This window comes from Vanellus vanellus, assembly GCF_965231255.1.
Source record: "Vanellus vanellus genome assembly, chromosome: 5".
In the NCBI taxonomy this organism is placed as follows: Eukaryota; Metazoa; Chordata; class Aves; order Charadriiformes; family Charadriidae; genus Vanellus; species Vanellus vanellus.
Genome location: NC_138910.1, coordinates 71,620,777 through 71,638,942, shown reverse-complemented (window position 1 = coordinate 71,638,942; position 18,166 = coordinate 71,620,777). Strand labels below are relative to the sequence as shown.

The window sequence follows — 18,166 nt, the reverse complement described above, 5'->3', positions numbered from 1 at the left end:
ATTGGTGGAACAGGAAGGAAGGGCCATATTGACAGCTCTGGGATACACGATCTTCTACACTCATTTCAATGAGATGTTAACTTTCAACATAAAGCAAATTAATGCCGTTGTACAAGGGAATAATGAGAGAAAGTTATTCAACATATTTTGAAATGACACTAAAATAGATTCTTTAAGTATATATGAAACTAAGCAAAACATCCCTCTGGCAGCCTTGATCTGATTTGGAATTTAAAGAAAAAGACAAGGATTAGTTAAAAATATATGGAGGCACTGGCCTCATAAACATCATAAACGGACTGAGCAGCCAGAGCATCGCCCTTCTCCTCATTCCTGCGAGCATTTGTCATGCCAATAAAAGACATGAGAAATATAGTAAATACGATCTACATGCACAAATACGCAAAGCTTTTCTATTTCTTCTACCGCAGAATTAACACCTGAAGCAGAGAATGCAGCTCCAAACTCTCAGCAAACTGCGCTGCTTGGAAATCAGGGGTAAGAGCGGGGCTCCTTCTCCAACGAGCACGACAAATTAATTCTGAGCTTGGTCACAAGTTCATTGAACGTAGTATTCAAAAAGTGATTCCTTACCTTTGGGAACCTTTCTTTGTACACATGGTTCATCATTATTATTTCACTGTCAAAGGAAATTGGGGAGCGACCCGGGCTAGAGGAGAAAAGAAAGTACGTTATCGGTTACAGATATCACACCAAAACCCTCCGAAGCCCAATGCTGGTCATAATGCTGCCACGCTGACTGCAGCCCTTCCAAAGCTTTGCCTTCACTTCAGTAATGGGCGCATGCTTAATTTCAGAGAAAATCCTAGCGAGCAATGGCACTCCACAGCCCTCCCAGTCAACTCATCTGCAAACTGCTACCGCTCCTGCCTTCACGTCAGCTCAGGCAGAAACCCACCTCTTTTCAGTGAACGCAAGCCCTACCATACAAGCATGCAAAAAATCAGATTTGTTGACGGTACATCTTTTATTTCCCTCGTTCTCTTCCTGCCCTCCATGGCAGTGGTAGGAAGAAACCACTATTATTTATCTCTGGAGTCTCCAGTGCCGGAAAGGAGCAGAGTGAAATGGAACAAGGAACTCGAGATGACTTGCTCTCCTTTGTCTGAAGAATACCACGCTACAGCAGGGATGCACGAGCAGTGTTATTCAGCTAAATCGTATATATAAGTACCACAAGCAATAGGCACAGAATACTTTTATGAAAACTGCACTCCCTTAAGGCATGATACACCACGGATGCATATGCATGTATGCATAGGTTAGCAAGCAACTTCAAGGCACACCAAAAAACGGGACACCGCATCTTGACAAACTGCATTTATATTACTGTTTGGGTATTTTTTTATTTTATTTTTTTTTTTAAAGAAGAGTTGCATCTCATTTCATCACATCTGATGGCATGCGATGCTCTGACTCATTCTGCCACTGAGGACAGCCGGAGTGAGGTAATGCAGATAATCCCTAGCTACAGGATCGCCTGCAGCATCTCATTTCTCTGGTTACCTTGTTTTAATGTTCAAGACAAGCAAGGGCTTCAGTTACTTGGCATCTTAAAATCGTAAAGACAACGATCATGTAAGAGTACTACATATCGCCAAAAATACTTTCTCTATGTCAAAAAATACAATCTTATCTTGAATGAGTTCAAACATTTTAAACTTTCTTGTGAAGGATGAAATGAGTCTCTCTAAATGGAATAAATGCATTTTAAACTTGGAATGCATTACAGTTACTACCTTGCTGCTAACCTATTTAAAGGAAAAAAACATTCTTTTGGGAATGTATATTTACAATTCAAAGAAAATTTAACTCACTGGCTCACGGAATACAGCAATACCAATCTCTTTTCATGCCTGGTGCTGGAATTCCGTGAATTACATTGTGTCTTGTTTTTATTAAGGTTTATCCCTCAGCTTGGGAAAATGCACTTCAGATTAAATCTCTCACCGAATCCTTATGTTAAAGGAGAAAAACTGTTTTGGATGTTTTGGATACCAAGTAAAAACACGTTTTCGTCTTTTTTTTTTTTTTGAAGAAAATATATGCCTTAGCTTGGTAGATAACTATTTTTAATCAAGGAAAATTTTCTTCAAAAAGAAACTTACATTTATATTCATATGTAATGTAGAACATAATAAAAAGAAGGGTGAGAACATTTAAATTTCAGACTTGGAAGCAAATTCCCCCACACATCTAGCCTGCTATCTTTATCCTTCTTTCTCTAAGACCAAACAATCTGACACAAACATATGACACTTTTTTACCAGCAGTTCATATGGAGCCGAAGAACATAGTTAATGAAGAATTTATTTTTGTATAACGTATCATTTCTCTGTGTGATTTAAGTGAGGCATAAATTACAAGGATATACAAGCCCTTTGATACTAACTAGAGAAATATGGAGGCACATACATCCTTCATTTTAACACTAAAGTAGTCCTAACTAAAATTTGTGCATGCTTAAGTATTTGCTGTCTTAGGGCTGCAATAAAACATGAGGGGGTTTAAGTATTTGCTGTCTTAGGGCTACAATAAAACACGAGAGGTTTTGCCTTTTGCTTTCAAGGCACTTTATTCATCTGGATACAGGAAATTTAGAGCTATGCAGAAATCACGCGACTTGAGCTCTCCTTGCCAGCAGATGTAGTGTTTCCTTAAGGAGAGCCACTATGATATGGGATTTTATTGGGTTTGCTTTTGGGGTTTTTTTTATGATTTTGAAACAAAGTCATTTCTCTGCACAGGAATCTACTGATTGGCAAGAAAGTAAACGCTTATAACCCCTTGGCCTCCTTGGGCATTGGCAGTTATGTCTCTCGTCTTTGGAAGCTGATTAATGCCATTTTTTACCACCTAAAATGACAGATCATCCACACAGCTCCAGATAAAACCTGGGCTCAAGGTTTAAATCGTCATTCTACATAAAATTGCCCAATATAACGTGTGAAATTAAACGTGGTGCTGACTATAGCAAGACTGCAACATAATATACTGCGCCGTAATTTTTTATGTTGATCCTTAGCCTGGGAAACTACAGAAATAATTAGACGGATAACTGACTAACTAACCAAAGGCTGGCTGCCAGGCGCTCCTGGTTACTTTACAGCACCTTTGAGACACAACCGGGTGAAAAAGAAACCAGGACTGGGCAGACAACTGAACGCCACCAAGGGAGAATGTAAGGGAATTTAGGGAAAAAAAAAAAAAAAGAAAAAAGGAGTTTAATACATTTTATTGGCATGACAGCTTTCCAAATGCAAAAGTTTCACACATCTATCTAGCACCAACAATTTCAGGCACAGAACTGAACCAGTCCCAACATTTCAAGCCGCACAAAGGAACAGATTCTTTTCTGTAAAACAGAGGGCACATACTGTGCACGTGCGTAACATTTTAAGGCAAAAAGCAGGCTGCTTCTCCTTTCTCGGTGTAGATAGGTAGGTCAAAGAAATTATTACTGCCAGTGAGTTTTTCATTTCAGCAGAGCAGACATTAGAAGAATAATATCTGTCCCCTTAAGCTTAACAACAGAATGAAAAACTACTCTCTTTTCCCCTTCTTCACCCTCCCTCCGCTTTATGAAACGATGCGGTGGTAGGCTTCCAGTGACATCTATCTCCTGCAAAGGTTTCCAGCCTTCAACTTGTCAAAACTCATGTGTCTTTTTATCTGATGCTAGAAAGTGAAAATAGCTCACAGACAGGTGTTTCAAGGAGTAGCGTTTATAGTAATAAATTAAATCTTACAAAATCTAGTTTAACTGTGACTAAATAAAACTGAGATGTTTACGAATACCTATTTTTTCCTTCACTGTGACAGCGCTATTTATTAGGAAAAAGCAGAGAAGCTCAAAGCACTGTGCTCCCCTCTGCTTTTACCCCGTACACAAAGGTTTAATTAGGATGTGTTTACAGCATGTTACCGAAGTCAGTGTCCACAGGAAAATTAAAACCACAGGCCTTAATTTTCTGTCGTTTCCAGACACACAAACCAAGGAATTTTAAAACCAGAGAGCTGAAGTTGTATGAAGCAGAAACTAAGTTAAACCTTCTGCTGAAAGCGAGCAGAGCACCCGCCTTCCCCCAAGAAGTAAGTGTATAAATCTTTACCCTCATACAAATTACATTAATACTACAAATAAGTCAGGAGACGCCCCATGAAAACGGAGACAATAAAGCAGAAGCAAATATGGCCCATCTACATTTCTCCATCAAACTTCAGAGGAAACACGACTTGGTGCTTCACACAGACCACAACAATTAAACCTTGGGGCCCGATCCTGTTTCCGGAGAGGACAATGACCGAAGGAGAACTGAGCTCGGTAGAGCAGAATCCATCTGCTAAAGTCTCAATTTATGCAACGTGCACCATAATGGTGAACTAGTTTCCCACAGAACTACAGCAATCTATACCACTAAAAAATTAAACATGTAACTTCAGATTATTTTTCAGTATTTATTCAAGGATCCTTCTTCCTGCATAATCATAACCAAACAGCACCAAAAGTCCACACCGGGCAGTTATTTTAGTGCTGTGAGAAAAAAGGGAACCTGAGGCAAAGCAGAATATACAGTAACTCTTCTTATGGAACAGGCAAGGGGTGAAATAGGACAGTAAAGAGTCCTTCCCACTGAGAGCTTTGAAAAGTCATTTCTGAGTTTGTTTACATATTTTTTTGAGGGTTTTACTCATTTTTACAAACACTGAGCTTCAGCTACATTTAGTCTGTGGACAAATACTATTTGTGACTGGTTTTGTATCGCTGAACTGTTTTCCAGTTCACAGAATCACAGAATTTTCAGAGTTGGAAGGGACCTCTAGAGATCATCTAGTCCAACTCCCCTGCTAGAGCAGGATTGCCCAGAGCACATTACTCAGGACTGCAGTTCAGCCCTTCTTTATACTAGGAGTGACATTCTTATGAATGTAAGGGGGGGGGGGCATTATTTATAAATATAATTAATAAACTAATAAATAATAATTATATATTATATATATATGAGAGGACTTTAAGGGAAAGGGGATACATTTCAACTGCAATCTCTTTGAAAGTAAGGACTAATCAGTTTTTTCTACAGTCTTCCACAGGGGCTGCAACTAGCTCTTTCCAACGCTTCAGGTTCTTTTCTGCACGCCAACAGACTGTGACTGCTTCAGACAGAAAACACTAGGAAGTTAAAGTAATGAGCAATACCCAGTTTTCCTTATAGCAGAAAGCCATGAAGACGGTGAGCAAAAGCAGAAGTTAACACATTTAAAACTGATCACTTTGAAGAACCTTTTTAGATCAAGTTCATGGAGCTCACCGTCTTGAGAGAGAAAACAGAGAGATCAACATTATCCGTAATGCAGCTAGAATGTATTTTCATAAGAAATAGATGCCTTACGCTTCAGAATATAAAATTATTATCCATCTCTAGTGAATCCGCGGCTGCGTGAATCCCTGCTCTGCAGGGAGCACCGCCTGCTCCTCCGCAGCTTGTGGCGTCGGCACTGTCTGAAAGCAGCAGCATGAAGTGATGAAACCACCAAGATTACTCAAGCGGTTAAAGCTGACGCTGAGGTGCAGCGAGATGAGAGAGCTCCACAACCCGCAGGATCAATTTTTAAGATAAAAACGGACTACGTGGGCCACCGGTGTGGTTTCACAACACCTGTTCTTTGTTCCCATCTCAGGTACATTTTTGTCAGGAGCCTTTCGAGCCTCTTTGTCTAGAAGCCTAGAAACTGGCATTTTCTAGGCGCCATCCCTGTATATTCTTAATGGCAGGATCGAGCACGTCGGAAGTCAGGTTGGAGGACTGCATTTCAAAAGCACTACCCGGCAAAGAGATGAAGGAGCATATTTGATTAAGGATGATCTCATCTACTTCAACTATATAAAAATCCACTGCTACAATCTTCAACCCGTTTTCCCTAGACAACATTACCCTGAAATACAAAAAGAGATCAAGAAAAACGGGCAGATTGGTGGGCTGAGCAAATGCACAAAGGCAGCTCTTGAAGAAGTCGTTATTGGTTAACTCTACTTGTATCTCTGACATTCTCCACACATTCCCACTTTAGCAACCACTAAAGGATGACAAGTAAAGAGAACCAAGAAAAGATGGAGGGCAGCATCTCTCTAACTTAAAAAGAGTAACAATGACTACTTTAGTGCAAGAACTCACACCCTCCATGCATTTTACTCCTGGGAGAAAACATCTTCTTCAGCTAAAGCCCAGGATTGTTCTAAATTAAATGAATGTAGCCTGGGCATCGCTCTGTTGGTCAATAACTCGAAAGATTTGAAGGTTGCATTACAAAAAAAAGGGAACAGTTGAGAGATTCTATTTAGGAACTACTTCTGCAGGTAATAAAGAAATATTCTCTTCTACTGAAGACACACTGTAAGCACCGAAACAGGTGGGTTACATGGCAATACGTTCTTTCATTTAGCATGTGAGTACTGGATCCATTGGAGACGGATGAGAAAAACAGTCTCCTGGCTTTAGCAACCAGCTTTATAAGCGCATCGCACTTTTGGATTCCACCATTGGTCTCAGGCTACCTCCTTCCCCCTGCACAGGAAAGCAGCTGGGAAAGAACCAGTGCCATTTCTTTGGTGTAGAAATTCGGGGGATTTCAAATAAGGCATGATTAGATAAGTGATGAGTATCTTCGACCCACAGAACACCTCAAGCATTGGAGGTGCTACAAATGTGTCAGTGTACATCAGCCAACGCTACCCTCCATGACTGTATACTTTTGTTACTTTTTTCATCCAGTTTGATCATTAAGACTGCTCTGTACAAACGGAACATTTGCAGCTCGATACAAGAAAATGGTAAATTTCTAGCCAAAGAAGCAGCTTTTTCCAAAAGTTACATCTAGGCAATACTCTCCTCTATCTAGGAGCATAAAAGAATCATCTGATGCTTCTAAAAGATCTCAGGTTACAGGGACCCTCAAAAACAACAGTCCCAGAATTTGACTGGAAGAGGGTAGATTTAGAATAGATACCAGGAAGAAATTTTTCACTCTGAGGGTGGTGAGGCACTGGAACAGGTTGCCCACAAAAGTTGTGGATACCCCGTCCTCGAAGGTGTTTAAGGCCAGGCTGGATGGGGCTTTGAGCTGCCTGGTCTAGTGGGAGGTGTCCCTGCCCATGGCAGGGGCGTTGGAACTCGATGATCTTCAAGGTCCCTTCCAACCTAAACCATTCTGTGATACTCTAACAGTGACATCTCAAAATACCAGTTCCTCTCATAAAGAGAGATTTAAGGCTGCAGTCATAAAGAATGAAAAATGAATACATGTTAACAATCAGTCATTAATATCAAACCATCTTTTACATTACAAAACCGTGACTGCCAATTAAGGAAAATGTCTGATGTATTTTGTTCGTTTGCTTTCCATTACAGCTGATCAAACAAGGCCATTAAATGCTTATGAAAATATTACATTTTTAGGGAATTCCTGCTTAATTTTCAACACGTTAGCTGCTCAGATTTTATTTTTTCATTTTTTAAGTATGTAAAAATATCCTCTCACCAAGTGAGCTACCTCTATCCTGTGGGCAAATAACTAAGCAAGCTGTGCAGTGAATAAGGTCTGGTCTTCCCATATTTCAGTACTTGCTTGTTTACAAGGACACGCTACCCTCTGCCAAAGAGGGCATTTACTCCTGCAAACGTTGCTCCAATTGGTTGGATTGACATATCAATTTTCCTTTGAGGTGCAGGGGCCAGCATGAACGCTTGGTAGTGGCAAGGGTGCTTTAGAGTCCCACAGCATCGCAGTACTAGCAATAAGCAAAATGATAAACAAATCAGCACAGTAAGTTTAAAAAAAAAAATTAAATTACTTCATTCTAAGCTTTGGAATACCAATAAGGCTGGCCATTATCACACTGGAAACCAGAGAGAGATAGAGAAAGCATTCAAGAGAGGAAGAAGATTAATCACATAGTTATACGACATACTGAATTAATCTAGTCTCATCACAAATTATAAACCTACTATATGATAACACTGCTTTTAAATTGGCTCACAGAGGTAAAATCCTCAGCAAGCCGATAATCTGTATTAACAAGGAAAAAACCAAAATTGGACTCTTCATTCTAGTGTTTTCATCGTTCTTCCATAGCAAGAGTGTTTTATACTTCATTATGCCAACAGTAATATGTCTGTGTTAGAAAGGAAAATAATTACTCTAGTGATGTGTTGTCTACCTACAGCAGCTGTCTTATCGATAAGGAATTAGTGTTACTACTGTTACACTACTCAGCAACAGTCAGCGTTAATAGTGACAGCAACAGGACTGAAGTAGGATTATCGTTCAAAAAGACTTAGGACAAATCATATAACTAGTCTTTTACTACATGGCAATTTGCGGAGATCACAGGCTAAGTGTGCTACTACCTATAGTACTTACCTGCTCAGGTAGATTACTGTGTAACTACATTTAGGAGATCCATATGCAATTACCATGCAGCCTGCACTGAAGTTTAGAACATACAAACAATTACAAATAATCATGAAAGGTCACCTCTGCCATGACATGACGCTCACCATGGATTCTTTTTGTTACCTTAGCCTGTTTCACTTCCTTCCATTACAAACCCCGGGCTAGGTCCTGAGCTGGGCACACTGGTTCAGTATTTCCACCTGGCAGAGTTTCTGAACCTTGCCCATCGATCTAAAGGTGATAGCCACCTCTGACACCCTCAGATGAGAAGCAGAAAGGAGACTTCACCTCCTCGCTCCCTGCTTGTATAAATCCTTTTTCTTTCACAAGGTGCCGCATCCAGAGGTACGCATCTCTAGACATTCATTCGCTTGGTCCAGCACTAAATGTACAGCAAAACTTAAGGCTTTTGCCGTGATACAAAATGTTTGTGGATTCACTCCACGCAGTTTTTAGAGACCTGCAAGAAAGATTGCCCAGAGAGTTTGTGGAATCTCTGTCCTTGGAGATGTTGAAAAGCCATCTGGACATGGTCCTGGGCAATCTGCTCGAGCAGGGGTTTGGACAAGATGACCTCCAGAGGTCCTTTCCAATCTCAGTCATTCTGTAATTCTGTGAAAGATGAAGTTCTACTTGCTTCTGGTTTTAAGCATGGAAAAATCAACTGCACAAGGAAATAACCCCTGGAAGGCCATCTTTGAACGATCAGTTCTCTGAAGCAACAGTAAAAATTATTCAACTGCTAATGCAGGAGAAGTGTTTTCAGCACTATTACAAAATTGCTCTTTTGGGTGCAGTTCCATTTAAGGTTTTGACTTCAACTACTCTAGGTTTCATAGACCTTCAGAAGCACTGCTGGAAAAGTTATTAACAGTGATTGTAACCACTTCCCTGTATTAATGCAGCAAAATTCTGGGAAGAAACTTCACTAGAGGAAATCTACCTCCTACAGATTTGGTCCGAGATGCTTGTGGATCATGTTTTCATGGTTACTGTGAAGATACAAAAGCAGACTACGCTAACCAGTTTGCAACCCAAAAACCTCAGTGTCAAATGTGAAAAAAAAAAAAAAAATATCCTTTCTGATTAGGTGAGGCGGGTTAAATGTTGATTAAAATAATCAAAAAAAAACCATGTAACAAAACAACTACAAACAACTATTCTTAGATGTGAAAGCACACATAGAAATGCAATACACGTGTCCAACATCTTACGAATTCAACAAACAACCCGAAGCTCACCTGAGACTGCGAGATCGAGGCCGCAAGGCTGGAGAATGGCGCCCTTCCTCATCGGTGATGCTCTCAGTACTGAAATGCTTTGTCAGGAAATGAAGTTCATCTGCCGTGGGCTGAAAGGGCAGCTGGTGCAGCTTCTCCTGAGATGAGCATGATGACTGAGTACAGAAAAAAATACAGAAAAGAAATGCACTAAACGCATGCATAGGGGTCAGCTAATGAATGGAAGAGGAACGGATTCTGCCAGACACTGCACACTCCAGCGGAAAAGAAAGCTACTTATCAGACCAGGCGCCTCTTTACTATTCTCGTGAGGCTAAGCCAACCCTCGCGTACAATGACAGAGCTGGTGAGATCAGGAAAACTTTGGGAGCAGGCTAGATAACCATTGCGTCTGATTCTGGAGCCATTACAGCAGGTAATTTACTATCATGCAGGTAATTTACTATCAGGAGACAGAAGGGAAGGTACGTGAGTACCAGCGCTACTCTGGAAATGACAAGGAGGTTCCTGGAGTGCTGAGCAACTTTCTTTCCCTTTCCCTCATGCTCTCTTAGCTCAGGAGTTTCACTGGCATGCAGAATGCTATGGAGCTGTGTAGACGTGAGAGTTTTTGCTGATTATTGGCTCTCATAGGAAATTGCTATTGTAAATGGCCAGGATTTTATTTCTCTCTTCCTTTAGCCATCAGGCTTCTTCTCCAACCAAGCAGGCAACAATAAATGAAAGTAGCTGACTTTGCAGAGTTGTAAGATTAACAGAGTTTCTTGTTATAAACAGCTTATTCATCCTTAAATAAGTCGATGCATTTATATGACACACGTCCTGTGATAATAGACATGGAACTGTTTTAATTCGTGAACCTCAAGAAACCTAAGATTAAGATAAATATTTGTGGGAATTGTTAATAACATCAAATGTTGAATGTTCCAGGGGAAAAAATGTAGGTCAACTAATGAATGCATTTTTTTCTTGTGTGATTTTTTTTCAATGCCCCTTTCCATTTTACAAAAGTAAGAAAATATATTATGTAAGGACAAATTAAAAACCCTCTTTAAAAACAAAGGCAGGGGGTGGGGAGGGGAGGAAGAGGGGAGGGAGAAGTGTTGAATAACCAGAGTAGCACTGAGTAATACCAGTGGGCCTTATTACAAACATCACCCTAATCTAAGTTCCGAGGCTGCTTATTGATCTCATTAAATTAGTTAAGTACACTGTTCCAGTGGAAAACCTTTTCCTTTTGCTACAATGACCCTCACTCAAACTGGAAATCACTGCATCCTAATACCAAAAGTATTGGTAGGAGGAAATTATACATGATATAACATGTACGACGAAAGCTTTAACTCGCCTAGCATGCTTTTCTAGACTTATCAGCTGTTGATGGGTTTTGGAAAAGAAAGCTAAGAAGTACGGCCAAGCAATGAAAGCGAAATGCCGACAAGGCTTTTCTCTGAGTCCTGCATGTTTGTAATGTTGACAGCAAAGACAAAACACTCTGAAATCACCTAAAACGGGTACAGTGACAATTATCAAGAAGCTAACGGCTACACTTGAACTTAAAACTAAGCAGATTGTTGCAAATTCTAGCAGTCTTATCCGGAGAATTCTAGTCAAGACCGAGATGGAGATCTGAACACGCGAACTTATAAACCTGAAGATGATTTTCTTTGACAAAAATATAATTGGCTCGAGACCCCAGATGCACTCCCTCTGCACTCTGCAAAGGCGTTTACAGAAAAGAACCCCCTTGAAAGCCGTGGGACATGCAGCGACTCCCCAAGCGTGGCTGAAACAGGACGCCACCACTTCCAATGTTTTCCTTCAGGCAGGTCTAGGTGCGGGGATCGCGTTGGGAAGTCATCTCCAGCACAGTGTTCACACAGTGATGATTATCCAGATGGTGTAGCGGCTTATACTGGTCTAATCCACTCTGAAGCCAAGGGGGACAGTCTGGGTATTTGATAGCCCCTTCACCCGCAGCTATCCTGCTGTGCACGCTGCTTATGCCAAATACAGGAAAGACTCTCTCCCTGTGGTACGGAACTATGTAAGCCCTGTTTGACTTTCAGAGCTTGCTTTGATGTCTGCCTTTGTGTCTTACACAATACAAGGAGTGGGAAGAAGTACCTGCCTATGAAAGAACAGTAATACTTTTCAAAGCAAAGGTACGTGCCAGTCGACATCCCGTTCATGCCGAATAACATGAATCCCGCAAGAGAGCAGCAAGTACTAAACACACTCTTGCAAACCTGCATTAGCAGGTACCCAAGTTCTGGCATTACAAATACATGTCTCATTCAAAACAAAATTAAACTAAACCTACCACATTAAGGAAGGTTAGCGCATAGTTACTAGAGTTAGGAAAAAAAAAAATATCAAAACTGATAGTCTAGAAAAAGCGTTAAAAACTTTACGTCTCCCACCAGCAAAATCACTGGGGAAACGGTGCTAGTCAACTCATGGATGACCCAACAAAATCCTCCCTCCATTTTCTGTCCTTAAAACCAATCAGATCACAAGGGTTGTAATTCCAGAGAATAATTAAAGAAAGCCCAGGAGATAAAGACCACGATGAGAAATGGACTTTCCTCTGCCAAGGGCTTCTCTAGCAGTCTTAAGGCATACAACTTTTCAATGAAAAAGCGTAAAAGCAAAGTGAAACACTTCTGAAGTATTGATTTTTAAGTAATCACATCACTGTATTCAATATTTGCAGCAGACTCATGCAAGCATCCCCCGGTGTCTTAATTACAGATGCAGAATTAGCCAACTCTTCTCCAGTAAAAAAATTCAAGTTAATCCTATAGTAGCTTATATATTAACTCTGCATCTAGAAAATGAATAGCAGATTAGATGTTTAAAAATAATTGTATATTGGACCTTTCAAGTGACTGTTCTATATTCATGTAACTTGATAAAGGTCTTCTCCAGCTTTTTCAGTGTTGGTCTGATGATACATATCTGGTCTTCATGATTTGTATGAAAAGGGTAAACGTGTGGTTTTTTAAAAGCGTCATCCCTCGTTTGAAGCGAAAAATAAAGCAGAATCTACAGGTTTCCACTGGCCTTAGACTAGGTAAATGTCTTGGTTTGTTCAGTTGGTTGGTCGGTAGAGCAGCTGATCTATGAGCAGAGAGATGCAAGTCAGCTCTAACTGCCACGCGGAAGCTCAGGCCAGCAGAACACAGCACTGAGGCCCTTCCTGGTATTTCATCTCCTACTGATACATATACCAGAAAGAAGGTCTACCAGCTTCCTTCTCTCTGGCTTGAAAAAGAAATGCAATCTTGAGGACTTATCACACCAAATGGAAGCCCAAAATTGTGTTAAATTCGCATCTGCGGCATTAATTCATTGTGCCCTTTTGACAAGCCCCTTGACTACTTCTTACTTCAGTTTTGAAGTCTGTGCAGGAATAATGCTGCTTATCAACTTCAGAGGTGTTATTCAGATCAATTCAAATTAATTCTGATCTATGAAATACTACGATAATAGTCTTGTCTCAGACAAGTAGTAAGCAGGATTGCCTTAGAAATGTAATACTAAGTTTAATAGCTCCAAGAGGTGCGCCGCTACTTACTAAACAGCCCATTTCAATGTCTTTCTGAGACTGTAACACTGAACCAGCAAAAGGACAAGAGATGAGAGACTCAGCCATTTAGGGAAAAAAAAAAAAAAAGTCTTGGAAATACAGGTTTTAATCTAACTATTTCCTGTAGGATGGTCAATTCAGATCTACGTCTGACTATCACTTCACTTTACCACCCTGTTTTCTGTTGCTTACAATACTTATAATACTTACATGATTTGAAGTGATGCTTTTTATGTGACACGTCTATCTCAGATTTGTTGGGTTGTTGTTTTGGTTTGGTTTGGTTTTTTTCTGGAAAAATGTCAATCAAAATGATCTAGCTATTTTTGGGAACATGACAAAAGACAAATACGCTCTTTCCCATGTCAGAAAGCTGTGAACTTTCTAAAAGTAGCTTTAATGTCCCTATTTCAAAGCAGGGACTGATACTTCCAACAGATTTTTTTTGTTGTTGTTGTTAGTTTTGCTCCCCCCGTGGACATCTACCCAAAGGCTGGTCAAACTATAAACTCTTGAAAAACTACTGATCACACCCACAGGTAAGAAGGACTTACACACTGCAGGCAGTTTGGTCTCCAAAGGGGTCATCTTCACAGGCATCTTGGAAGCTCTCAGTGACTACCAACGATCAAACTACGTGGATGTCATCCATACAGAAAGGAACTGTACTTGCTCCACGCTCTCATAGCTTGCGCCCAGAAAAGGACTTAGCCATGGCTTACGCCCATAAACATTTAACCTAAGACTATAAAAGCAAAAGCAGAGCTCCTTTTTAACAGCTGATATCAGGTGCTTGACTATACAATATTGCTTGGCAGTGAAACCAGGGGCATCTTTTTCATTTTGATAATGAAACTTTCTCCCACTTTTTTCTGTGCTCCTGCCCATATATCTGTACACACACACACACACACACACACACACACACACACACAGAGACTTCTCCCACAGGAGACTGAAATCAAGTCACCTGCCTTCTAAGAAAAAGAAAACAACCCCAAACCAACAAAAAACTAACTGTCTTGAAGGACAAAAGATAAAAAAATGTGGAAATTGAGCAAACTAGAGCTTGTGGGAACGCGTTGGCATGTATGAAGCTATAGAGATGAGATTAACATTGCAAAATCAAATTTTAATCATGTCAATTTATACTAAAAGAAAACTTTTGACCCCAATTTCTTCTCTTGCTACACAGACTGAATTTAACACTCACCTCCCTAAGGAACTGTGAGGATGTATTTGTGTTTGAGAGGCACTAGAAAGTTTATGGATGAACTTAACAGAACAGTTCACGAGGAAAACAGTGATACTGCATTCAGTGTAAGATTTGCATAACATGGCGTATTGAGTCCTATTTAATGCAGGTATTACAATTATGAGGAACATACCCTAAATAGTACATATAAACCAAAAAGATCAGTAGAAGTATTATGGAAAGAGGCAGTGAGATGTGACCACACGTTGAAGACACTCACCGTAACACACGTACAAGAGCGTGTTACGTTAAATCTGTACAGGCAGCCTTAACATTTCTCATTTTTTCTATGCTTGGCTTTGCAAGGTTGTTATGTGTTATTAAACCACAACATCTAGTTTGCCTAAACTAAAGTATAAGATTCATTATATGAAGTATCTGAGAGTTACAAGGGTTAACACGGTGCTGCTGCTACCTTACTGGTATTAATGACATAGCAGCCTCTTGAACGTACAGAACTCGAGCAAACTGCAGCCAGCCTTTCTAATGACATATGTAAGAAGTGAAAAGCTTCATTAGGAGGTTCAAATTATTGGAGTTGAGTAACAGATGTGGATGATCAGTTTTTCTTTCTGCTAGCCTGTTAGCAGAGGTTTTCACACGAAGAACTTGAAAGCAGATAAGAATTTCATTTCCCAGTTATAAAAAAGCTGAGGGCTGGCTAGTAATTATGCGCTGTCTCTTAGAGTCCTGCCACTTCTGACACGTTGTGCCTCTCAACTGATCAGTCGAGCCAAGCGCTGCACTGGGATTTCACCAATGCTAAAGGCAAAGTGCAAGATGATAGGAGCTGGGAAATGGAGGAAAAAGCAGCAGAACCAATAATTAAAATAATTTTTAAAATAATTAGTGTATTAAATAATGTTAGCAAAACAATGAAGAAAGATCAGATATTTTAGTAAAGACTCAGAAGCTGATTTGTTAGGGTGTGTTTGTTCAAACTGAATTGCTTGAAAAAAGTCTGTGCCACTTACTGAAACTGTTGAACTGGGAGTGTTTGTTCCATATCCAGATGAAGGAAGGGAGGCCAAGGACCAGCGGCGCCCATCCGTTCTGGGGAAAAGAAGCAAGAGAAATTACCGTCAGGGATACATTGTGGCTAATACTTGGGGGAAATGAGCATTTTCCTCCCTCAAATCTCTTAACCCCGTATTTTTACTACGGCCTCAAGTTATTCAGATGAATGAGGTACCCTATTTACGCTGAATTTTGTGAGAAAGCAGCTAGGCTATGTTTTAAAAGCAGAACAAGGGACCTTGGAAAAGATAAAGTAAACGGTCATCAGATTCCTGCGTTACGCAGATGCTTCGTAAGTATCACCAGTTGTGCAAAAATTGGAGTTTCTAAAACAGACAAATGAAATCAGCTCATTTCGAACTTCTCTGAAAAAAAGACAGTCACGCCTAAGATTATTACTGATGCGATTCCTTGTCTTCCAAAGAAAGTTTCAAATTAAGGAAAAAAAAAATAAAAATCGTATTCTATCAAGAATCACCTGACAGTGGACTGGTTTACCTCGTCAGAGGGCGTTCTGCTTAGCACATCGCCTGACACAGCCGGTGAATTAAATCCACTACAGCAGATCTGAACCCAGCTGAGAGGTCCACTCAAAACACAGAGGAGACAGAAATCACAGAAATTCCACCGAGGGTCTCTTTCTCCTCCAGTCAATATAATATTACTAGTTATTTACCTATTGTAGCCAAAGAAACGCGACCCTCAGGGAAAACAGCCAAAACATCTGGGAGATACTGCAGAAAAGCTCCTGTTTTACCAACGTCAAAACTGAGGAACTATAGAACTGCTTTGAGAAGAATCAGCGTTGCTCTCCTTGAAACCCTCTTCTCCCCCAAAACCCGCCTCACTGAGGACGGAAACTGAACGACCTTCAGCTCAGTCTCAGCGCTTTTTCTGCTTCTGATTTCATTTCCGTCTCGCACGCGTTTCGTGTCCTATAACGTATCTCGTTGCACGTTGGGATGGACGTTAAAGAAGTCTCTCCCTCACATCAGTCTCCACTTGTTTGTTTGATTACAGCGGATTATCAGTGACTGGTGACAAACTGAAGCGGAACTAGAACAGTTCACCGTTCTAACTTACTTTGGAAAATTGGGGGTTTTTTTGGGTACACATACATTAATGCAAGTGCATTATAAAATCGGATGTTTGGCACAGGTCTGAAATAGTGCTTAGTGCTTATAAAAAACTCAGCTGTTTTCACCTTCACAGTAGTATTTCTCCTGTCACTATCCACAGCCATGAAGCCTCATCTTCAGAAGAAACTTCACTGCACACCCAGACATAAACGCCCCTTTATATTTTTTCCAGATCTAGTTCCTTTTATTTTCAGGCACCGATACACACCGTTCTCTTTGCCATCTATCTTAGAATGAGATGGAAATTAACCCACTCTTCTACATCACTAAAAGAATATTATATCAAGAGAGATTTTTGAGGAGACTCATGCTTCATGCATTAAAAAAAAAATAAAATAAAATCAAGCTGCAATGCAGATTTCTATTGCATGCGTGTTATAGCTAAACCCCATTTAGCCACAGGTGATGTTTTCTTTGGCAAGACAACTACATGTAAAAGAACAATCTCAAAAAATTCCAAGATAAATTAAATTCCTTTCTCAACCCTGAAAAACACCAAATGTCAGCATCGCAAAGTCGCTGCACCATGAGGTCAGTGACTGAACACCAAACGTCAATGATCTTCGTTCAGCTTTGCGTAACACACAGGGGGGTACTGGGGAAATATTTAGGTCGATGCTTCAACCTCGGTTTGGCCCCTCAGTCCCAAAGCAAGACGAGTATGTTCCTGACTTCTCAAATGGGAGTCAGGAATGCACAGGTCACTCTTTTTTTTTTTTTTTTTTTTTTTTTGCAAAAGGATAGCCAAATCCCTTTTTTTGAGTTGCCTAAATCGTGTATTGAAATTTCTTCAGCATTTTCATTTTGACAAAGGTAACCAAAAAAGTCTTTCTCAATCGGAAAATTACAGGATGCCACTTCATGCCTGGGCTATTTTCTGCTGATGCAATCTGGGCAAGCAATGTGCTAAGCAGTCAGGACAACACATATCAGCTCTAATCCAGCAGAAAGAAGTGGGACAAGAGTAGAAACCTTCCAAATCAAAGGCAACGGGAAAAAAAACTTTAAAAGAAAATGCCTCCTCCATTTATGCAAAACATTTCAAAGTTACTTCAGTGTTTTGTTAATAAACATATTTTTAGAGAGACCTCATGCAATACTGCTTCAGGAAAATATACTTGGAAAGAAATTTTTAGGTCTTTTATTTTATTTGTTATAGACCCTTTGCTAGTACAATAAAAACAACAAATTTTGCCTTTAAAATGACATTTTAATTAGTTAATTAAGGAGGTATTTTTATGGCAGCTAAATGCTGTTCGATGAACAGTAGATCAATTTCAACACAAGAAGGTGCTAGAACAACACACCTTCTCCAGAGCACTACCTGTTTATCATTTTAAGCCAAAATACAATTATTTCCTGTTTGGATTACCAAAGAACAGAAGCCGAATGCCTAAATGGGGTTATTACAGCACGAATTTGTTAGGGACACAGGTTCAGCTGCACAGAA

General features: G+C 40.1%; 1 protein-coding gene across 1 annotated transcript in view; it reads right to left on the bottom strand.

The window, feature by feature from the left end:
- Positions 1 to 18,166, bottom strand: part of MAST2 (microtubule associated serine/threonine kinase 2) — a 201,414-nt gene that overhangs the window by 40,589 nt on the left and 142,659 nt on the right. Inside the window, exons 9-12 of the mRNA XM_082483172.1 lie at positions 15,535 to 15,613; positions 9,714 to 9,868; positions 8,440 to 8,505; positions 595 to 670 (exon numbers count right to left, since the gene is read on the bottom strand). Coding sequence (XP_082339298.1) covers positions 595 to 670; positions 8,440 to 8,505; positions 9,714 to 9,868; positions 15,535 to 15,613 — 376 coding nt within the window. The remainder of the gene's footprint in view (positions 1 to 594; positions 671 to 8,439; positions 8,506 to 9,713; positions 9,869 to 15,534; positions 15,614 to 18,166) is intronic.